General features: G+C 33.4%; 1 protein-coding gene across 1 annotated transcript in view; it reads right to left on the bottom strand.

Moving 5' to 3' along the window:
- ITPR2 (inositol 1,4,5-trisphosphate receptor type 2) overlaps positions 1 to 25613 on the bottom strand; it is a 482746-nt gene that overhangs the window by 58733 nt on the left and 398400 nt on the right. The window contains exons 51-53 of the mRNA XM_074195308.1: positions 19575 to 19667; positions 4511 to 4641; positions 2643 to 2808 (exon numbers count right to left, since the gene is read on the bottom strand). Coding sequence (XP_074051409.1) covers positions 2643 to 2808; positions 4511 to 4641; positions 19575 to 19667 — 390 coding nt within the window. The remainder of the gene's footprint in view (positions 1 to 2642; positions 2809 to 4510; positions 4642 to 19574; positions 19668 to 25613) is intronic.

The following is a 25613-nucleotide window of genomic DNA, read 5'->3' as shown; positions in this document are numbered from 1 at the left end:
CTGCATTCAGCCCCTCCTCTCTTCAAAGCAGCCAAATTGATATCCATAAAGCAAAGGTTTTACAAAATCATCCACCTTCTCAAAATGCTTTCATAGCTCTCTAATGTCTCATGGATAAAACAGAAAGTCTGCTGCTTCATATTCAAGACCCTTCACAATATGGATCATACCTTTCTTTTGAAGTTTATTATATATTGTTGGCCCTTAAGCATTTTAAATTCTTGTCGAACTAGTCCCCTTACTATTGCCTATGACACTCTATGTCCTATTGTAGTACCTGCAATGCCCTCATTCTTCTGCCTTCTAGAAAGAACCTTGAATTCCTTTCATGCCCTGTGCTACATGAGGTCTGCCCTGATACTTGGCATTTTTAGTCATCCCCTCCTGAAATTGCTTTATTATCCATTTTTATATTTACTTGTCTATGTCCAGGTTGTCTTCTTCCAACAAAATACAAGCATTCCTGGGGCAGGAATTGGTTCATTTTTGGCTTTTTACTCCAGGATCTATCCAATGTGCCTGCATATGGTAGGTTCTTAGTAAATGCCTCTGGAGTTGAATTGAATCCTCACACAAAAATCTGAGTGTAGATATAGTCTACATATGTGTAATGAATGCATATATAAACATATATACATAAACATACTTAGTGTACTGCATGTATCCAATATAAGTATATATAACCATACATATGTGACTGTATATGTGTTCTTGTGTGTATATATAAAATATATACTATATATATATACATATATATATGACTAAGACACTTATATTTGGACTTTTCCTTACACAGGAATCATAGGATTTTAGATCAGGATCAAAGAGATCATCTAGCTCTCTAAGAGATAAGTAAACTGAAGTTCAGATGTTAAGTGCTTAGCAGATCATCATTTGGTGACAAATGACAGGGCCAGGGTTTAATCTATGCTGTTTAAATATAAATTCAGTGTTCATTTCTTAAGATCACACTGCTTCTAAGAGATGTTCATAGATTACTGCTACAAGAGCCAGTAAATGCCATATAAATGTTACCTGCCAGGTGATAGAAGGGTTCCAAAGAAGAGTTCACAACCTAATTGAATGATTAGAGAAGAGTTTCTGAAAGATATATGTTAGAACTTAGGAACAGGTAAAATTTGGATAAACTCATAGGTTAATGGAGATAATCCTAAACTAAATTCTAAGCTGAAAGAATGGTATATGCAATGGCAAAGGAGTAACACATTGATAAATTCTGAAGCAGAATTAGTATGTGACAACAGAAGTAATTTAGAGCATAGGAAGTTATTGAGTTTATTCCCTTTATCTTCTCAATTAAAAAAAGAAAGTAAGATTGAAGAAGATATAAAAGGGTATTGGGAACTTAAAGAAAATGTTGTTGTTGTTGATTAGTTGTATTCAAGCCTTCATGACCCCATTTGGTGTTTTCTTGATAAAGATACCGGAGTGGTTCTCCAGTCCTTTCTTCAGTTCATTTTACAAATGAAGAAACTAAGGCAAACAGAGTTAAATGGCTTGCCTAGAGTTACACAGCTATTAAGTGCCAGAGTCAGATTCTAACTCAGGAAGATGATGACTCTTTCTGATTCCAATCCCAGTGCTCTATTCATTGCACCACCTAGCTGCTTTGAATAAGATAGAAAAAAGATTAAATATATTGGGGGGGAGTGGAGAATGTGATAGGGATTAAAAGAGATGAGTAAAAGAATTGTTGATATTATACAATATGAATTTTTAGTAGATTCATAGATTTAGTAGATTCATAGTTAGAGGGTTAACCTTGAAGCTAGGAAAATCTGGGTTCAAGACTTATCTCTGATGTATCCTGGCAGGGTGACCCTGAGAAAGTAAACTCTCTACTCTAGACAATCCTCTAAGACTAGATGTTGAACTGCAATAGGGCATGGAGTTCACAAAACTAATGGAATCATAGGTTCAATCCCTGTCCCAAATGCCATTGCTTCTAGCTTTCTCTAGAAATTTTTGGCATCATGAAATATGGATAATAACAACCATGACATCAAAAAATATCAAAATTTGGTAAAGAGTTCTAAAATGTTAGAGAACACAAATGAAATTTCTGTCCATAGCATCCAGAATGAGAATGGAAAGAAGTAAAACCCACAGGAGACTGATTTATAGAAAGTATAGATAGATGACAAGAAACTAATGGTCATGATGAAAGGGAAGGACAGGTTTAGTAACAGTGAGGTTGTGAAGGAGGTGAAGGTAAGGCAAGTAATGATGAGAGACTGAGAACCCTATATTTGATATCTTGAAAACCAAATGTCATTGGGGTGGGGCTTAAATCTAATTAAATGTGCACTGACTAAATGTAAAATTACTCAGGTCATTTTAACTGATATATTAATGCATTAAAACTTTTCATACTTGTCATTAATGAATTATACCCCATACATAGTCAAAGAATCACACAAATTGTACAATACAACTCTACTAATAGGGGGATGTGAGTTCATTCCTATTTATGAAAGATAAAATTTTCAGGCGTAGTTACCTAAACTCTGACAAAATATAAAGTCATTTTTTCAAATCAGCATGATAAATGATCCATTACTCAATCCAGTCTTTCCTAGTGGCTTCTTCATCTAATATTTTTGTATCTTGTAAAAACATACCACAGATGAAGCAGGTTGTCTTTAGAATTTCTTCCTTTTTCTGTTTTTCACTTCTGAGATCAGCAAATGTATCAATGATGACACCAAAAATCAAATTCAGGACAATAATGATGACAATGAAATAAAAAAGAAGGTCATAAACCACTCTAGCAGCAAACAAGGGTTCCTGAAAAAAAAGATCATATTTTCAAGGTAAGGGATTATTGGTCAAGTCAAGGTTCCAAGCTGTACATGAAATACATGGAAAATTTGGATGTACTGCTTTGTTTTATTTATATTATAAATATACATTATAAATATATAAATATATATATATATAATAAAATAAAACATTTTATTATGTGTATTTATTTTATTTGGATTTATTTTATACTCCCTAAAGATAATGGAAAATTCTTCAGATCTTTCTATATGTTATTTTTTTTTAAACTTATAGCTTTATTCATTCCAATGAAGTGATTCTCTTTTCATAGACTCAGTTAAGTCCCTGACTCCTTTAACTCCTTTAACTATGGTTGCAGCTGATGCTTACTTTTCAGAGACAGAATGGAAAGCAATTATCAGGCTCAAATGTCAGCATCAAATGAAAGAGAATTTCTCAGTATTTTAAAATAGATCTGATTCCCTGTAAATCTCTAGATCATAGACTGCTTTCTTATCCTAATATTACATGAAGGCATAACCTAACTTCAGGATTATTTCTAATAGGAGGAGAGAATTTTTCTCCATGTCCAAATGTATTCTCACCCCCAAAGCAGCATTTTATCTACTAAAAGAGACAGAGGGGGAAAAAAACAGTGATATAAAACCAACACTGAGTCTTGATAAGACTTGACTGATAATACTCTAGTTCCTAACTTCTTCAAAGAATTAGATGGAGGAATATATTTCCTCATAGTTTTTGGAGTTTAAAGTTAAATATAATTGGAAAAAATTTAATTTTATAATAACCAAATCAAATAAAGAACTATAAAATGCTAAAACTTGATCTCTCAGAGATAATACAGTTCAACCAAACCTCCCCCCCCCACACACACACACAGAGGTTTAGACAGAAGCGGTGTTGCATAGTGGACATTTGTTCTATTGAAGAACAAAAACTATCAGTCAAAACTTCCTAACTATAATATATAAATCTTACAAGGAAACCTTTCTCAAATCTTACTTTAAAATGGTCGAACGAATCTTTTAAGATTTTAGAAGATCAATTCTTTGCAGCATTTTCCAGAAAAATTTTTAAAAATTATTATATAAATTGACTTTTATTTGCCTTTCAGTTAATCACTCAAATTTATATGAAGTTTAGGGCTTACAAAATATCTTATCATAACCAATGAGGTAGGTATATCACTGGCATTTTCATTATCATCAATATTCTTTCCACTTCACAGAATAAGAATCTGAGACTCAGATCTTAAATGACTTGCAGAGCTGGCATTAGAACTGACACATTGCATTTCCTTTTGTTTAAATAAATCTAACAGTATGTCTTCATAAGGTTTTATGAGATTTAACTTTATACTAAATTAAACAATCAAATCTGACAATGAAGATCAGTCAGCTGACATACAATATTGTTTTTGTTCAACTGACTGGTTATTTTAATTAAGTAAATTAACTTGCTTATTTTGTTGGTCATGTAGGTAGACCTACTTCAAACATCTTTGATGAATTCCTCTCTATCCACTTTTTTATAGAACAATGAAAACTATTTTTCCCTTGTAAGAAGTTTCTATACATAATGTGACTGACTTCAGACAGAAAAAAAATCCCACAATAGTTAAAAAGTATTTTCTATGTATTGTAGAAATTAATATCAGCAATCATGAGGTTAACATGATTCACTATGTACTTTACCATACACCTACATCTTTAGAAGGCTTCCTCAGGACATCTCCTACACCACCACCGTTCCTCAGACCCTGGTTTAATACAGTAACAATGCACATCAGTAGGGTGTCACAGGTCCGTTCTATCCCATCTTCATCATTTTCCTCACCTACAAAAGCAAACACATTCAACACTGAAAATAAAACACTTTCAATATATCATCTACATGTTTCTAAGAACTATAATTTTTAAAATTTCAATATATCATCTACATGTTTATAAGAACTATAGTTTTTAAAATTTCAGTGGTACTGTTGCATTTTAGATCTCATGCATCCTTAATTTCAGCAATCATCACAGGCACTTTGCATCTGGACAGCCAGAGCATGCTGGTCACTTCGCAAATACACAATATTTAAAAGGTTTTCTAACCCCTCCCCTTCCAGGGGAAATTATCAGATGATAGGAAAAATTAATTGTAATAAAGTACATGATGCAAAGAGGGTAAGAATCAGGCTGTATAATTAAGTACTGACTGAGAGTGAATTCTCTAACATTACCTGCTCATTTGTATCTTCTTGTCTAATTAGCTGAATTTCTTAGCTATTTACTTTGCCAATTGGTTCTCAATTACCTGGCATTCAGTTTTGACTTATAAGTGTAATTCATTATCCTGTAGATTCTAGGTAGATAGGTGGAGGAAAGAACAATATGCACCATGACAGAAATATCACAAGGTTCCAAAATTTTAAAAATGAAAAGAAAACAATCATATTTTATACCATGATTTATATATTCATGTTTGTGATTTAGATTTACAAATGGGTATCATGTGTGAAAACTATTCTTTCCTTTTTGAAATAAAGATAAAAGCTAAGTAGTTTTTTTGAAATTATGTAGCAAGAGACCCATGAGTTTAGAACAGAACTTCTTAATTTGGGTCCAACAAAGCAATTTATAAAAATGTTTTGATTAACTATATTTCAATATTTTTAGTCTCTAATCTGAGGTATAACCTCACACCTATCAGAAAAAGAAAATGATAATGTTGGAGGAGATGTGGGAAAACTGGGACATTAGCACACTTTTGGTGGAGTTGTGAATTGATTCAAACATTCTGGAGAATAATTTGGGACTATGTCCAAATGGATCTAAAATGACATATCTTTGAATCAGTAATATCACTACTAGGTCTAAATCCCAAAAAGATCATAAAAAAGGGAAAAGATCCAACATTTACAAAAATAATTAAATCATTTAATTTTGTGGTGGCAAAGAATTTGAAACTTTAGAGGAAGCCCATCATTTGGGGAACAATTGAACAAGTTATAGTATATGAATGTGTTAGAATGTTACTGTTCTGTAAGAAATCATGAGTAAGAAGATTTCAGAAAAACTTGGAAAGATTTACATGAATTGATGATGAGGTAAGTGAGCAGAACCAGGAGAAAAGTGTACACATTAACAGCAGTATTGTATATCAACTATGTTAGACTTAGCCCCTCCCAATAATCTTTTGACCAAAGACAAATCCAAAGGATTTGTGATGTAAAATGCCATCCACATCCAGGGAAAGAACTATGGAATCTAATCAAAGCATACAATTTTCACTTTTTAAATTTTGTTTTTCTTACTCATGATTTTCCTCCCTTTGTCTGATTTTTCTTTTACAACTTGACTAATATGGAACTATGTTTAACATACTTGTACATGTATTGCCCATATCAGATTACTTGCTGTTTTAAGAAAGGCGGGAAGGAAATAAGGGAGCAAAAAATGTGGAATTCAAAATCCTACAAATCCTACAAAAAATGAATGACATGTAAACATTACATGTAATTGGAAAAAAATAAAATACAAAAAAAAATTGGTTTCTTTGTAATCCATGTGTTTTATTTTATGCTTTTAAGAATACTATCTGGGGCGGCTAGGTGGCGCAGTGGATAAAGCACTGGCTCTGGAGTCAGGAGTACCTGGGTTCAAATCCAGTCTCATACACTTAATGATTACCTAGCTGTGTGGCCTTGGGCAAGCCACTTAACCCCATTGCCTTGCAAAAAAAAAAAAAAACTAAATAAAAAAATAAAAAAGAAAGAATACTATTCTGAAACTGGATTCATAGATTACACCAACTGAGAAAGGGGTCAAGCTCTCAAAATAGGTTTTCCTGCTCCATGTAAAGCCTTCGAATCATCTGCAGTTCTCATTTTCAATTCTATTCCCATCTCATTGTTTGTGAATAGAATATGTATTGATATCCCTTTTTTCAGGGTTATGTATTCAACTGGATGTCATAATTTAGATCAGGGCTGTCCAAAATGCAGCCCTGGGTTGCATGCAACCCACAGGGTGATTTTATGTGACCTGCTTGTGGCTTTACTAAATGCTTTAGTAAAGGAAGCCGAGCTACCACAGAGCTCTCACTAAAATGGCAAATCAAAATATATTGTCCATTGTTTCAATAAAAACTTTTAAAAGTAAGGTCAGATGGCCCTGATCTAAATAATAAACATTTTTCATCTGTTTCATTTTTCATGTGTAGGGTTATGTCAAACTCTGATTAGGGTTCTCATTTAAGATATTGTGCAATATTTTGCAACTAAATACTCAGTAAAATGCCATTTTCAAAAGAAGTATTTGGAAGATTTCACCTTCTATAGGGAATCACTTCTATTTGATGAACATCCTCAATGATAACTGCAAACACCACCAGCAGACATCTCTGTTTCTCATCCTCCCCAACTGCTAGTGACCTCCTTTCCAAAGCATCTTGCATTTCTTTTGCATATATTGATAATACATATAGATTTTCTATACCCCTATTTTCTCTTCCAAAAGAATGTGAGCATTAGCAGTAGGTAATGTACCCAGTGCCTAATATAATGCTTGACACATAGTAGATGCTTAGAAAAACTTACTGATTGTTTCTATGCCTCACCAGATGTTAGTAATCAGAGGGTCATTGTAACAGTTTCCTGTCATTACATTTTAAGAGATCTCAAATGATTTTGACATATAAATATATATATTTAAACATTAATACATATATACATATATGAATGTTTAGTTGGAGAAACTTTAAAGAAATGTTTGGTTTTAGAAATTAAAAAACTTCAAAATATTTTATTGAAATATTTTATTTATATTCACCTACATTTTGACATATTATCCTCCTCTGTCTCCTATCCAGAGTAATCCCTTGCTCAAACAAACACATAAATAATTGATAATTCAGTAAAATCAGCTATGACAAGAATTATATCTACAATATATACAAAATGTCAGACTTATAAGTGTGAAAAGAAGACACGAATTGCATTTTCTCATTTATTTTCTGGGGTTAAGCTTATTAGCATTCATTGTTGCTTTTTTTGTTTTTGTTCCACTCGTGTTGTTTTAGTCATTGCATATATTGTTTTCCTAGTTCTGTCTATTTCACTCTGGATCAATTAATACGCCTTCCCATGCTTCTTTGAATTCTTCATAGTCACCATGAAAGGTACCAATATTTAACTATTCCCCAGTACATGAACATCTAGCTTGTTTACAATTCTTTGCTACCACATAAAAGTGCTGCTCTGAATATTTTTACTGTAAATGGAAAATTTCTTTCTTTTTATCATCTTGGGATGGCACTGGTATTTCTGACTCAAAGGGTAAAGGCATTTTAATCATTTAAAAATATTCCAAAATGTTTTCTAGAATGGTTGAATCAATTTAGAGCACTACTAACAGTGCATTAGTGAATAAAAGTAAACACTAAGAAAGTTAAAAACATTTATGTGGCAACAAAAAAAAAATGGAAACCTCAATGATGAATCACCTAAACAAATTGTGTTACATAAATGTTATTGCATAATTAGAAATAATGAATAAGAAAAAATCAGAATGTGGAAAAGACTTGAATTTATGCAGATTGAAATAAATAGAATCATGATAACAACATTCATGATGATAAAAAGAAAGAAAAACACTAACAGACATTAGTACATCAATGCAATCACTAGTTTTAATTATAGAACTGTTGCTTTTCTAATTCTTCATGTTTCACTCTGTATCATGTTTCTCTGAATTCTTCATATTATTCATTTCTTTCATTCCATAAAACTTTTCTTTTTTAGTAAAAAATATTGGACTACAGGTACAGAATGAGGTATTTTTAAAAGGGATTTCATGTTCTCTATAATTTTAAATCAATTATAACAAAAAATATGTGAAATGCTATAGAACTTCTGCAAAGCCTACTTAGTAGTTCCCTTTTCCTTCACAAACCTTCATCTGGTATATCTTCCTTAAGTATATAATTTCCTTTTAATTTAGCAGATATGGAAAAGTAGATCTATGGAGTCAGTAATTACTAATACTTTCTCAATTACTGGGTTTTTTTGGCAATAATTATACCTGAAATTTCAGGTCTTTGGTATTATTTACTCTTTCAGACATCCCAATAATCAATTAATTTAAAAAATCATTTACTCATTAAGCACCTTATTAAGCATTTTCACAAAAGTGAAAGTCCTAACCCTCAAGAACCTAAATGTCTAGCTGAGGCAACATAAGGAACATATGCAAAATCAATATAAGATAACTGGCAGAAGGGGTAGACTCTAGCAGCTGGAAGAGTAAGGAAAAACTTCCTGTAGGTGATTCTTAAGTTAAACTTTGAAGAAAACTAGGAATTTTAAGAGATGGAAGGGAGGAAGGAATGCATTCCAGGGATGGGAGACAGTGCAAAGAGACAAGAAGGAATATGAGAGCCCTATGAATGAAAAACAATAAGACAATTTGAATTGACCCGACTCCCCAAGAATGTACTGCTTACCCTTATTTGAATGCTCCTTAATTTATCAATGTTTTGCTCACAGCTATTTCAGATGAAGTTCATTCACCTAGCTATCACCCTGTCACTTCTTGCCTGAATTATGGCAATAACCTTCTAATTGATCTCACAGCCTCAAGTCTTTCTTTATGCCAATCTATCCTCCACACAGCTGTCACCATTTTCCTAACAGGTCTATGCCACCCCTATCAATAAACTTCAGTGGTCTTCTTGCCTAGTGGAAAATAGAATTTTTAAAAAATATTTAAGTATCTTTACAACCTAGCACATTCCTACCTTTCCAGTAGTGTCATACTCTGCTTCTCTCTGTGTTGGAGAATAATTCAGCAATTCTAGCCAATATGCTATTTCTTGCACCTGACATTACATCTCCCATCTCTATAACTTTGCCCAAGCTGTGCCCATGCCTGAAATACTTTCCCTCTTCATCTCTGATGCTTGACATACCTGGTTACTTTCAAGACTTAGCTCAAATGCTCCTTTCTGTAGAGGTCTTCTTGGGACCTCAGCCACTTGAGCCTTCTAGTTTGTATCCTTCAGGTATATGTTGTTTCACTCTCCCTTCCCCTCATCCTCCCAATCAAAAGTATGTAAGATCCTGGAGAAGAGAGACTGTTTTTGCCTTTCTTGGTATCCCTAGTGCTTGGCAGTGTCTTATACATAATAAGCATTTCATAAATGTTTGTTGATTTTTTTTGATTAATTGACTTGTTATACTCTGGATGAAAAATTAGGAACAATAGATAGAAATAACAAAGAAGTAAATGTGTGCTTCTTAACAATTACAGCTATTCAAATGAAGTAGACTACCTTAGGAGGTAACAGGTTCTCTCTCTCCAGCAGAGGTATTCATAAAAAGCCAGATGACTGTTGGATGCACTGTAGTGGCGATTCCTTTTGGAAATATCAGTTGGATCAGATGGCAGTTTATGCCCCTTCCAAATCTAAAATTCTATTATTTTGTGATTCTGTATTCCTTATTGCAATTGATTTCCACCCATCACATTTCTGGAGGGAATGTGATTATTGAAATTGATGTCTCTTTTATTCATTTCCAAAATAGTTGAACTAAAATAGCAAAAATAGTTGAACTAAATAGATCAAGCTCAAGGTGACTTTTTCCACCATATTTGCATTTTTGTTATTTCTTCTATTATAGTATTGATTTTTACCTTTGCTTTAACAAGTCAACATCTTCATCTTACTACACAAATAACTGATTCAGAAATGACTCACATATCAGCGTTCAGTTGTTTCTTATCTGCTAAAAATTAGTGATTTTCAGGCAAATTTCATTTCTAATGCTATTTAGTCTTTCCATGTCTACTTCTTCCTGACTTTTCTCCAAATATTTAGGATATATAATCGTGAGGTTTCTGTACACTCTAGAAGTCCTTTATCTCCCCCCCCTACTTCTTATTCATGTAAGGAGTAAGTTTTCCAACATGTATTTTTAGTCTTCTAACATCTGTACTTAAGTCACTGGGCACTAAATTATATCATTATTTAATTTGGAGGGACTTATCAAATATTCTGCAGAATTATTTTACCCATTAATACTCTGAAATGTATTGGCACTTAAGTGGAAATTAATTTCATGGTAGTCTTTCCATAAATATTTATCAGATAATGACATGACCAGGCTCCCCATGTAATGATTTTTCTTTTTGCCTTTATGCTTGATGAAACCAGCTACTCCAATTTCTTTATTTATGTCTCCAAGGGGAAACTGTAAATTGTAATGCCACTTAGCAGCAACATCCTTATAAATTCTCCTTTTATTTACAGTGACTATGTCAAGATTTATATAGATCTTTTTCCTGCAATATATTGTATTCTTTTGTCACTGGACAAGAACACCATATTCAGAGTCCCAATATCATGACTTTTAGTTTCCTCTGGCCTCTTTTCTGCCACTGTCACTGCAAGAAGCTAAGAGGCAGATGGGATTCAGAGAGGTTTAATTTTTTCTCTTTTGACTTTTAGGTTGCCATAGTGAAAGATTTCATCATTGAATATCCATACTGCTAATTAGCTTCTTTGAACTTTATTAAGCTGTATCCAATAAGTCTTTGTTGGGTCCATATATGATTTTGATAAGACTTATTTATACATTCCTCAAAGACATCCTTTATGAAAAGTGAGAACTGTCATTCATTTCAAAATGATACTCTTCTATTAAGACTACATTTGATAGACCAAGAACTGACTAAAAGGTAGAGAATATAAAATCTTATTGTGAAATTGTTGACTATTAATAGTTTTTATTTAATAAAACATGTCACTATAAAGGATCTCCATCATATCCCCTTTGATACAATAATTTGATAAAAGATCCTTTGATAGGGTATACAATCTTTGGTAATTCTCTAGCTATTAATATCAAGCAAGACATAAAACAAGGAACCATATTAAACATAGATAACTGTCACTCTCATGGCGAATGTCTAGTGCAGTTTCAAAAACGTAAGAAGTATATTTTAGTATTAATGAAAATCTGATGCATATTATTTGCATATGATATTGTGATGATTGATTTGAGACTGGAATACTATAAACTTCCTCAATGAGAACCAAAATCACTAAAAAGAGTTTGGTCTTACAGTGAAAGAGGAAAGAGGAAAACTTATATGAATACCTATTGTTCAAACTATGATGTACAGTTAGATAAAGAACTCATATCACTGATCCATCAATATAAATATCTTGACCAGTTATTGAAGATGAATAGTGACTGGAGTCAAAATTGAAAAGGAGGATTAATTTGAGAAGTTATGTAGCACTTTTGATGACAATGATGTCTCCCTGAAACAAACAAAATTTTCTTTTTAATGACAATATTCTTCTTGTGATGATATACATCATGGGATATTAATATTGTTAATAATATTAATATTCATGGAATACTATAATATTCAAAAAAGAAAATTGAAACATCCAAAGGGCACCACAAAGATGAGTTGTGAACTTAAATAGGCTCACATATATCAATGGAGTACTGCATAGAAGAAGCCATATAAAAGATGGTATCAGTAAACACAAGATTTGTCATATAATGATGATGATGTTTGTCTTTTGTCTGGAAGATGATCATGACATCAGAGAGGTGATGACATGACAAGCACATAAACTGGAGTTGAGTGAGAGAGTTGTTATGCTAAGTCACCAGCCTCACTTCTTCATCCTGGGTCAAGATATGATTCAGTACTGGATGCAAGGCAATCAAGGTAAAGTGATTTGCCCAAGGTCACACAATTGGTAAGTGGCAAGTATCTGAGGTTGGATTCAAATTCCTGACTCCAAGGTCAGTGCATATACAACTAGCTGCTCTTTTTTTCATGTAATATATACACAACATATATAGGACATATATCACAAATATCAAAAGACTTAAGAGGAAAGCCTCCAGAAATCCTCCTATGAAGGATTTAAAGAAGGACATGAATAAGAGTTACACAGAATGAGAAGGTATGAATGTTTTTCAAGATATTTTCTCTAAAACTACTCATTTAAATGGTAAACTAAGACAATGAGTTACATTTCAAAAGGACATCCAGTACTCAATGCCACACATATATCAAGTACAGTCACAATTGCCACCTACTAGGAGTATCCTCATAATATATGCTTCAGGTTCCCTCAAAATGTAAGTCAATCTTGCAATCCCAATATGTATTAAAATACAGGGAAGTGTGTGATTTGATAATGTAGAAGGGGTTGAAAAAGAAAGAGATCTAGCATTTTGGTAAGAGCTAGAGTCATTATTAAAAAAAACTCAGTTTGCCACATGCCATCCAATTAAGCAACTATAGAGGAAACAATTATAAATTTTCAAAAAAAATGTTCGTTCTCTCTCTCTCTCTCTCTCTCTCTCTCTCTCTCTCTCTCTCTCTCTCTCTCTCTCTCTCTCTCTCTCTGGCTCTCCCTGGAAGCCAAGAGCAAAGAGAACAGTAAGAAGGGGTTTGTAAAAATTGTTAAATTCACCAAGATGAGAACTGAGAAAAGATCCCTCTATTTGATGATTAAAAAGTCATTAATGATCTCTGAGAACATAATTTCCATGATATAGAAGGGACAGAAAAGATATTATAAGGGGGATTGAGGAGTGAGAGAATGGTGAAAAATAGGAGGCAGAAATTAAATATTCTTTTTTGTTTAAGTATAAATCTGACATCAGGGGATAACAGGGGATAATACTAATAATAGCATCTACCTCCCAGATTATTTGTGAAAGTAAAATGATTGATTTTTCAAGTATTTTGCAAAATTTAAAGCACCATATTAATGCTAGTTACTATCATCACCATCATCCTTAATAATAATAATAATAGAGCATAATTGAAAGAAAGGGAAACAGCTGACATACTTTTGGTTTTCTTTGGATTGGGGAAACTTGAATGTGTTTTTAGGCAGAGGGAAGAAGGCAGCGGAACACAGAAGAGACGGAATTTGGAAAATGATCCTGCAGATGCTGCAGCCTCCACTTCCTCAGAAAAGACCTTGGCTATTATCAATACTTTTTTCTTGGGGGGAGGGAGGGAAACAATGTTGCTAAGTGACTTGTCAAGGTCATAGAGCTAGTAAGTGTCTGGGGATGGATTTGAACTCAGATTATCCTGATCCCAGGGCCATTGATCTATCCATTTGGTCATCTAACTCTCCATTAATACATCTTTAAAAGAGAAAGAACAGAAATTTCATGAGTGACAATTTGCTGCTATCTGTAAAGAAATCATCATGAGGAGAATCTTAAGACTTTAAACTGTTACCTGAAAGATTTGAATTGTTAAACTGTATTTTAGAGGAATCTAACTAATTCTTTTTAAAAGAGACTTGCACAGTTAGCTATCATTGAAGAATAAGTTTGTCAGAGACTACTGAAAATTATTGTGGCTTTTAAGATAATCTAGAGATACAACATGGGAGAACAGTTTAATTCTTATTTTGTGTGTAGAAGATAGTCTTGAGCCTTTAAATTGTTATCCTGAAAGACATGAATTGTTAAACTGTGTTTCAGAGGAGTCTACCACTAAAGTTCATTGTTTGTTGTGATTCTGGTTGTGGATTTTCTCACAACTGATGTTGAAATATTAATTTCTATTTGTGTGTTCTTTATTACTATCAATAAATTATACAGCTAGTAAAATTGATGTTTGTTTAAGCATATGGAGCTATCCTGAGATTGTTGTATCCAGCTTGTGATCTTGTGCCATTTATGCTTTGGAATGAACCCTAGACTACCAATACTGGGGTAGATGATCCCTGGCAGAAGCCCAACTGCTGAACTGGCTACCAAAATACATGAACTTGGAGGGATAAATCTGAACAGTGCAGAGATAAGGTAAAAATGAGATGCTGTTTTCAACAGTTTCCAGAAATGTTTCCTATTATGATGTCTTAAATATTAAGATCTTAGAAAAATGTTCTAAGTTATAAGACACATTCCTGCTTGTTTAAGTATTTGTTAAATGTGACTTTGTTACATCCTTGTGTTAAATATTTCTTTGGTGTCAAAGAAATAAACAGATTTCCTATACCTGATTTATATTACACATTGAATAATTTTTCACTCCCTTTTGGGGAGGTCTAAGACATGAAATAATACTAACTTTAAGATAATTTCCCCACATTCAACCCCAGGATAGAAGTGTAATTGAATCCTTTAAGACAGACAGAATTAAGATAAGTCAAAAAGCAAGCTAACAGGGGCAGCTAGATGGTACAGTGGATAGAGTCAGGACAACCTGAGTTCAAACCCAGCCTCAGACAATAATAATTACCTAGCTGTGTGACCTTAGGCAAATCACTTAACTCCATCACCTTGCAAAAAGCAATATATATATATATATATATATATATATATATATATATATATATATATATATATATATATATGAGAACACTCAGCAGATGGGGAGGAGGTTAGATGTATTTTTGAAAATGATGGTGGGGGTAAGATCCTGAGTTCAAATCTTACCACAGACACTTACCTAGCTGTGTGACCTTGGGCAAGTCACTTAATCCCTGCTTTGCAAAAAAAACAAACAAAAAAGAAAAGATAAAATGATTGTGATTGTGATCTGATAACCAAAAGATAAAGATAATAAAGTGTAGGGTATATTCAGGGGATAGAAAGTGTACACAGAGAAGTAACAGATTGTAAATAAAAGAGTGAGCAGTAATAGAGAAACAAAAAAAGCATCAATGAAATATATATTTTAATGTATAGAAAAAAGTAGGAGACCTAGCTATTTTGTAACCACCTTGTCAAACTTTTCTCAAAAAAAAAAAACCCAATACCCAAGACAGAAGTTCAGTTTCTTTTATATAATTTTCTTTCTTTATAAGATCACTGATTTAGGGTAGAAAGGACCATAGAAACCATTAATTAAACTCCCTAAATTTATATATGAGAAACTAGCACCAAAGAGTTTAATTTGTTTGTCTAGAGTATACAGCTATTAAGCAACAGAGGCAGAATTTGGATTCAGAACTTCCTGTCTCCAATTACAGCACTCTGCCCACTAGATCAAGATGAAATTGCTAAACTCATCACCACACTGCTTGATTGTCACTACCTACCTTAGTCTCCTCTCCCCTCTGTTTGATGGGCTGGAGGCAAAAGGAACAAACTCTTTTTGGTGCCTTCCTTTGTAGAGAGGGCAGAAACTGGACTCTCTAATCATGCTATTTTACATCTGCTGCCATGCCTGGGTTCAACTTCACAGAACATGATGCCTTATACCAAGTATTCCCTGGTGTCCCATCCTTCTACCCCTTACCTGCATCCTTTTGTATGCTCTCTCGCCCCCTTTAGACTATAAGTTCCTTAAGAGCAGGGGGGCATCTTTCTTTTATTAAATGTATCCACAGTGCTGAGTGAAGTGCAAAGTGTACATAGCAGGTATTTAATAAATGTTTATTGGAAATTGGAATGGAAATGTTTAAATACATTGATGATTGTTGTTACAATAATTTTTTTCTTTAAAATGTATATTTTAGGACAATGCAGTAAGTTTTAAAAATAATTTTGCTTTTCTTATTTTAATAAATTCTTTTTAACCATAAAAACAGTAAATACTTTATTGTTGCCAGATTCAGTACTACTTTTAATGAAGAGGCTTATTACATATCTTTTAATTCACACATTAATACATGTAATTTTTTCTAATTTATAATAACAGAAATTTAGAGAGCTTTCAGTATTGTAAAATACATTATAAAAATTATCTTGTTTTTATCTTCCACCAGCCCTATTATCTCATTTTTTTTACAAGAAACTGAAGCACTGAGAAATTAAGTGACTTGATCATTGATTGACAACTTCTAAGTTCCAGGGGAAGGTTTTGAACCTGGCTATGACTACAAACTCAAGCATTCTTTCCATGTTTCCTCTCTATGATAAACTATAATAATAAGTAGGAATAAGATGTATCATGCAAGGCAGGAATAAATAATAAAATGTAGCAACTATGGAATTTTTTTTTCTAACTTAAGACTTCTAGGAGGGGCGGCTAGGTGGCTTAGTGGAAAAAACACTGGCCCTGGAGTCAGGAGTACCTGGGTTCAAATCCAGTCTCAGACACTTAATAATTACCTAGCCATGTGGCCTTGGGCAAGCCACTTAACCTCATTTGCCTTGCAAAAAAAAAACAACTAAAAAAAAAAAGACTTCTAGGAAACTTAAACATTGACCACCAAAAATAATAGCATTTAATAAAAAACCAATTCCATGAGTATGTGATTAGCTAACATAGTCAGATTTTAAAGAAGCCCAGAAAACAATTGTCATTAACATACTATAACAGCATGAATGGAATTGTAAATTCCATCTTTGGTAGTCTGAAACTTTCGCTAGAAGCAATTCATTATAGAATTGATTCAAATCATTTATAACCACAAGAAAAGGAAATCACTGGACACCTGGTAGGAAATCAAAATGAATAATGGTGTTAATCTTAGATGATTTTTTGTATTTTTTCAATCTTTTCTATCAAAGCAAAACACTAAAACATTAATGCATTTTTGTGTTCCCTTCTTCTTTATACTCAATTTGTTTTCAAGCTGAAAATTATCTTGATGATGGCCAATTCTTCCACAGCTTTGAAAACTTCCTCAGAAGTAGACTTTGTTCTTTTTCCAAGAAAAAAAAATATTTTTCTTTTGTAGGCCAAGAAGAAAGAATGAACAATAGCAAAAGACATAAAATTCATGTTTTACTTCACAGATGTTTATTGATTACAGTGCAAATTTTCTGACTATAAATTTAACTTTAACCCACAGAAATCATCCTTAGAAGCTGATGGTTCAGTCTCTATATCAATACAAGTTTGTGCCTTTCTTCAAAAATTCTGAATATTTATATTTGTGTGTGTGTGTGTGTGTGTGAAGTGATTTTATGATATGCCTCCATGTCTACAAACTAACAAACTAGGGCCTTCACAGTAGTTCACAAGGTTTCACAAATTAAATTTTAATTTATATATCTTATATATATAATATAAAGATATTTTATATCTCATATAAGATACATGTGTATATATAATATAAAGATATCTTATATCTTATATAAAGACACTTCTGAGGCAGAGTGAAATATTTTACAAAAGATTTTAGCTTTCATTGTGCTTTTAAACCAATGACAGAAACTATAGATGGCAAAAACCTAACAAATTGGGTCCTTCTATTTATGAGTTTTCATTAAAGTGAATTTTATTGATACTATATCAAATACCAAAATGAACACTAGAGAAAAAGTGATTTTCCAAACAACAAGCCACTCAAGTTCTCCAATCCCCCCCCCCCAGCTGTTTGAAATATCATAGCTACCCACGAAAGTCATTGTCCTCATGCTGCTGTTTCTCTTGCCAGGGAATCTGTCCCTTTGAAGACACGGGATTACTTACCTTGGAAGTAAGATGTAAGTGCTTTCATCACTAAGATATAAAGTGACCCAGAGTAGGGGAAAGGAATCTGTTGCTACTGCTCCTATTATTTGTATTACATTTGACAGAGAAAAATGAGCAATTAGGTTCTATAAGGCTTTTGAGTACTATATTTTATGGGTATTATGTGTTAAATAGACTTTCCTGGCCTGACCTAAGAACACAGTATTCATTTTAACAGTCCATTATACATCATGTAATTTATCCCAGAGATAAGAAAACTGCAACTTAGAAGGATTAAATGATGTATCTAAAATCACACATCTGTTTTCCAAGAGAGGACTGGCTGGGTGTTTGTGATACATGAGACACAAGGGAATAGCAAGCTATATTGCCTGTTGCTCCTGCTGTTGACCCATGCCAGCAACAAAATTATTCATTTCAATCCATTCTATATCAGCTAAAATTATGAGAATGAATAAATACGAACAGGAATGCATTCTACTTTTAGTGAAGGAGTACTGAGAATCAACTAAACTGTTCTGCCAGCTATATACATATAACTATTGGTAAAGCTGTAGTTTCCAATGCTGTTCCTGTGTGTGTGATCCCATTGCTTGTTTCTGATACCTATAGACCTGTTCTCTGCATATTTCTAATTATTAGAGGAAGAAGGTATTTGAAACTCTATTAAATAAATAATGATCTAGGATCTTATAGTTTACAAAGCAGACTCAAGTAAATCACCTAATTTGCACATCACAGTATGTAAGCAGAGTAGGCATTATACACCTCTTATAGATTAATTCATTGAGCCTGAAGGATAATAAATTCCTTGATGGTTATCTAGCTAGTAAATGGTTAAACAGACTGGATTGTAAATATCTAAACAGTGATAGAAAAATGGTTGGCTAAATGTCTGAATCCTCACCTTTACTCTAAATCTTGCCATGAAATGCCCAAAGTCACTCATCTTTTTATTTTCTTAGTTGTTGAAGTACCCTTTGTATACCTAAACATTTATTAGTATCTACTTAATAAAACTGAAAATATGTCTCAGGTAAATTATTGGTTAAATCAACTTTTGTAAGTTAACCAATAACCATCATTTGTTCAGCTCCTACATTTAAAAAACTGCTACTTTTTCCCCTGGGGCCAAGAGGAAAGAGTCAAACGTTTCTCCTTTCTGAGAGCCTTTCATTTGCTGGAAAATGTTTAAAATGTACTGACTTATACTTCTCCCCACTTCCTCCACTTTAAAACATCATAAAATGACTATAATATCACTCTATAAGAGTTAATAATATTCATCATGTGAATACAAATTCAGAGATACCAAGTTCTTTTTTTGTAACAATGCTCCCTTTTACTACTAACCTGTATTTGAAATTGGTATTGTGGGTGAGCAGTTCTCCTTAGCACACGCGCCCATGATCGAAGTTAGGGTCATTGTAGGAACTTCAGTACTACCTGTCAAAAGAGAAACAGAAAATGGTATAGAGACAAAAGTGACAAATGATATCTAACTCATATATGGATACTGGTGTATATCTAGAACAGATATCATCTCTCCCTCAAAACTTATCACTGTTCTGAACCTCAGTATTATTTCTATCTTCAAATATCTTTCCCTTAGTCCTCTTTTCTCCAATCATCCCCCCCCATACAAGACAGGCATTCATTACCTCTCATTTGGACTAAGTAAAAACTTTCTAATTGTTGTCCTTGCTTCAAGCCTCTCCCCATTCCAATCCATTTTCAAATATACTTGATCAAGTAATTTTCCAAATGTAGAGGTCTAATGATTCAATTAGACAAAAAACACTTTGCTTAGAACATTAAACTCTAGTGGCTTCCTATTATCTCCATGATCAAATAGAAAGTGCTTTCTTTAGTTTAAGTTCTTCATACCATGGCCTCTTCCTACTTTTCCAATCTCCTTATACTTTTCTTCACATACTCAACCATCAAACTAAACTGGCTAGTTTATCACTCCTTCTACAAGAGGCTCCATTGTCCATATTCCTCTCATTGTTTCAGCTGTCTTCCATACCTAGAATGCTCTCTCCCCTCCCCTCTGCCTCTCAGAATCTTGCATTTCCTTCAGAACAAAACCAATGCCACCTTCTGCAGGAAGTCTCTCTGAGACCACCTAACTGATAAGCTTACCTTCCATTAACTTGGCATGTGGATATGTATGCACGTATATACATATCTATGTGATATATAAAATCTATACATAGAAAATTCTCAGTAAATCAGAATGGTTTTTGTCTCTTATTTATGCTCATGCTTCTAATATATTTCACTAATCTCATTTTATCACTTTTCATTTTGAAAATTATCAAACAATAGTATGAAAGGGGAAGGAGAGATTCTTACTCTACTGTATTTAAAAGTAAAGTTTTTACTATTTTCTCACTGCAAATCATGCTAGCTATGGGTATTACAAACAAACACACACACATACACACATATACATGCACACATATTTATACATTGACATAAAATAATCTCTCTCTATATATGTGTATATGTGTATATGATATATCTATATCTATACATACACCTATTCCTTTATATGCTGTCTTTTCCCATTAGAATGTAGGATCCTTGAGGGAAGAGGTTGTTTTTACTTCTTTTGCTCTACCCTCAGTGCTGAGTATGTCTGGCACAATGTAAATGCTTGATATTAATAAATATTAATTGAATGGTTAGTACAACTTAAGAGCACAAAACATTGACCAAGGCTGTTTATTTCTTGAAGTTTAATTTAAAACAAAAGATATGTATATATAAATATATATATATATATATATATATTTGACAGATTAAATAAACAAACAAATCTAACGAAAAATGAAATAATTTCACATATAATCTTAGAGGTAATAAAGACTTAGAAGTCACTGACTGTCATTGAATTCCATTTATAAGATCTTTAACTTGCAGCATTTATTTTAAATGCTTCCAATGAGAGGGAATCAAAAATCTCATGAAGTAGCTGAAGTAGTTGTTTTTATGATGTCCTTCCATACATTAATGATTACTGTTATATATCATAATTTTATTTCTGAAAGTACTACTCTCCATTCCCATATTTCCCCACTATTTCCCTTAGTATTCTAAACTTTTTAGTTTCTCTAAATGAATTTTGTTAGTTTTTCTAATTCTATAAAACTTGCCAATGATGATCTGAGAAGAATATAACTCTATAACTTAATTTAGGCAATATTGTAATTTTCATGTCCTTCCACAAATATTGACTATCCAACCAATTATTTAACTTTATTTTTTAAAAGAGTGTTTTATAATTGCTGTTGTTGAGTTATTTCAGTCATATCCATCTCTTCATGATCTGAGGTTTTCTTGGCAAAGATTCTAGAGTAGTTTGCCATTTCCTTTTACCACTCATTTTATAGATGAGAAAACTGAGACAAACAGGGTAAAGTGACTTACCCAGGGTCACACAGTTTGTAAGTTTTAGGGGCCAGATTTGAAGTCTGGAAGATGAGTCTTCTTGGCTTCAGACTTGGCACCCAATTGCCTTGCTAAAAATAGCATTAATTATTCTTTAAAAGTTTGATGGGATTCATCTCTAAATCTATGTTATGTTTTCTTACACTGATCCAAAATCCTTATAATTTTCACATATTGTTCTTAATTCTACTTTTTTAGAGCTACCTAGAAAAATCTATGCAATTACCCACATGAAACCCATTTCTTCAAATATTTAAAGATTTTTCATATCCCTTTTAAATCCCTTATTCTCCAGGTTAACCACTTAAATCATTTTTTTTACATAATAACAGTTCTAAAATTCCTGATCACTTCTCTAAGCTCCAATTTGTCAAAGTTTCTTTTAAACTGAAATTAGAACTAAGTAAAATAGTTCAGATACACTCTGATCATTAAAAAGTACAACTGGACAGTTTTTTCTCCTCTAAAACATAAGTGTAATGATGCAGCTTAAGATCTAATTATCATTGTTTTGTTAATCATGTTGAATCATAATAAGTTTGAAAGCAACTTGTTCTATTAAATCTTTTTCTCAGATAAGTTACTGTCAAACCAAGGTTTTTCCCCCATCTATATGTAAGTGATAGCATTTGTGTGCCCAGAATAATAGACAGGAAAGAAGAGAGGAGGGCAAGGGTTTCAAAGCAGAAATCCACTTTCAATCTCATTCAAGAATTATTTTTTTTGTGTCTTCCTTGGGCAAGGTACAGTGCCATACAATGGGGATATTACGACTAAATAAAAAAAAACACTATACACACATACACAACAATTGGAGAAAATAGATGGTCTAACTAGAGGGATAAGGAAAAGCTACCCATATCAAGAGCTGAAGGCAGAAACAAACTTCAAAAAAGCTTGAAGAAGCTAGTGAGGAAGATGTGCTTGGAATTCATTTATCATAGCAAGAAGAGATACCTTACTTGAAAAGAAAATACAGGAAAAGGTTAATACAGGGAAAAAATATGTATTTATATATGAGATATCTAAAGATAGATGAACCTATGATTTATATAATATATATCTAAATCTATAAAATTTGACCATAAATTTTTGAATCACCATCAATATTAATTTTTCACCAATTTTTCACCCAGATTTATAACAGCCTCTTGTTCTACAACCCTTAATCAATGCTTACCATTATTTTAAAAAGAGTGGGCAAATCAACAGCCTTACTATTATACATATAGTATTAGAATATAAACTTCTTGAGGATGGGATAGTATCTGTATTTTGTATTTGCATCTGCAGTTTTAGGTACCAAATAGATGGGGGGGTTTCCCATTCAATCAGTCATCCTGTCGTAGTGGTGAACACCTTTGGCAAATATAACTCTTCCAAGCTTCACCTGACACAATAGATAAAACTTTTTAAAAAATCACTTAAAAATATCAGGAATATAAAATTGATGTTGACTTTCTTCAACTGACAAGGCAAAACAAAAATGGAACAATTCATTAAGTTAGAAATAAAATTCTTGGTGTTTAAAAGATAAATTATGGAGTTATCTGATATTGAGGCAATAAAACCTACTTCTCAGTATAAAAACATACTGGGAAAAAACTCTGAAGACTTATCTTACTGAAATTGCTGAGGGACAAAAGTAATATTATTAATAGCCTTCACTGAGTCATAAATTTGGTAGACCTCAAAGAACCCTTCTAATTCTAAAATTCTGTGATTCTAAGTGTCTCAGTTATTTCTCAATAGTTTAGACATTGGCCAGACATGAACTTATATCAGACCAAGTTCTTGACCTACTATCCTAGCTGGAGGTTCAATGTAGAAGATGACCTGAAGTACAAAAAAATCATCCTAAGGAACCCCCTTCACTTTGAATCTTGCATGTTTTCCATGTGGCCAGCCAAGAGTGAGCAGCAGAGAGATCTTATCTTCTGCAGTAGAGAGCAGGAACAGGTGCCAATTGGAAGCTGTTGCTCACCACCTGGTACTGAATCATAGATCCTGAAGAGACAGAGGAGGGGGACTTGCACTTAAGGGTGGTTTTCAAAGGTAATCAGCCATTGGAAGCCTTAGGATATGTACTGAACAAGGAGAAAGTACAGAAGTCCACAGCAGCTGTTTGCTCTAACCAACAGAGTGGGGGGGAGAAGAGGGAGAAGAAGGGGTATCTGCCAATATCAGCCCTCAGGCCAGTCTCAAGCCTGCAGTAGAACAATCAAGTCAGAAATTCCAGACCAAGGGGAATCCCACAATCTTTTCATTCTGACCCCTGAAAGTTTTTCAGGTGACTAGTTTCATCAGTAGACTACTGAATTTTTTCCTCTTGCATAATTTCTGATTCTGTCCCCTCTGTTTGTGTTTTTGAGTGCTGGATTTCAAGGCATCATCTTTTCCTTCTATACTGGACAATTCAGGTTTCACCACCCAAAGTCTCTGACCCAAGTAATTTTTAGGTAGACAGAACTGACCCCAGCTGGCTGTAGAGCTCTTCTCCTCTTAGTGGAAAGTTGCATGCTATATCCCCACCCCCCAACCCACCCAGGACTGTCTACTGCCGGTGGAGCTACAGACCCCCAATGTGCTTTTTTTTTTTTTTTTTTAGCAAAGCAAATGGGGTTAAGTGGCTTGCCCAAGGCCACACAGCTAGATAATTATTAAGTGTCTGTCTGAGACCGGATTTGAACCCAGGTACTCCTGACTCCAAGGCCGGTGCTTTATCCACTACGCCACCTAGCCGCCCCTAATGTGCTTTTGCTCTTAAAGGGCTGAAGGGGCATTGACTATCTCAGAGCAAATTTCTTCAGTTCAGAGTTAGGTGACTGGCAACGAGAAAGGGGCAGGGTTGGTGCAAGCCCTCAGATCCTTGAGTATACTAAACAACCTCAATACAGGAAGCAACAGCATGGGAGGTAGGGGGGAGGAGGGGAGAGAGTTTGGGGTCAGTGAGTTTTCATTTATGAATTTTTTTGTTTTATTTTTTAACTTCTTTTATATACTTTGAATCCTAGACCATGAAGATAGTCAAAGTCGCTTTATTTTTGGTGTATAATTTATATTTTGGAGAGGAATGGAGAAACTGTCTAGTCTTCCACTTTGTTATTCATGTAACAAAAAAGTATTTTTCTTCCTTTCTAACTAGACCTTTATCCTTCATTTTCTGTCCAGTTATTTGAAACACACTAAATTATGCATGATAGTATTCAATATTCTAAATAAAATATCTATGCTTCCTTGTTCTATTGCTGTGTATTTCCAAACTGGATTATTCACATCATCTGTATTCTCTGTTCCCATGAACAAAATGCAGAATAGAGCTGCAGGAATTTTATAATCATGTTCATTGGTAACGTTACAAATCAATATCATCTGACCTCAACTATGCCTTCATTGTTGCAAGGCATTCCATTTTTCTCTAATTGATTCACTACTTCATTCCCCACCTTCCAAACTTTCTCTTCCTTCTTCAGTCCCCCACATTCCTGTTCACTTTTAATGACCACCTCCCTTCCTAGCTAGAGTCTTTGCCTCTTATTTTACTAAGAAAATTGAGCTCATTAAACATGAGATCCTCCTTCTCATATTCTTTATCTCAAAACCCCATGATATCTACAACTCAATGTCCCTTATTTGATTCAGCCCTTCTACATGTCTACCTGATCCCTCCCTTACCTCTTTACCTTCTCCAAAAGAATTCACTCAATATTCCACTTTCTTAAATCTTCAGTCTTTCCCTATCCATTTTAAATATTTTGTCTTTTAAAAAACCTACTTTACTAGATCCTACCATACCTGAAAATTATCATCTTCGATCTCTCCTATCTTTCTCAGACAAATTATTTGAAAAAGCTATATACATTGATAGCCTTCTCCTCTTCCTCCTCAACCCTTTGCAATCTGGCTTCTGACTTAATTACTCAACTGAAATTACTC

Source organism: Macrotis lagotis, chromosome 7, assembly GCF_037893015.1.
Source record: "Macrotis lagotis isolate mMagLag1 chromosome 7, bilby.v1.9.chrom.fasta, whole genome shotgun sequence".
NCBI classification, from domain to species: domain Eukaryota; kingdom Metazoa; phylum Chordata; class Mammalia; order Peramelemorphia; family Peramelidae; genus Macrotis; species Macrotis lagotis.
Note: the sequence above shows the minus strand (reverse complement) of the source record. Positions and strands in the feature narration are given on the sequence as shown.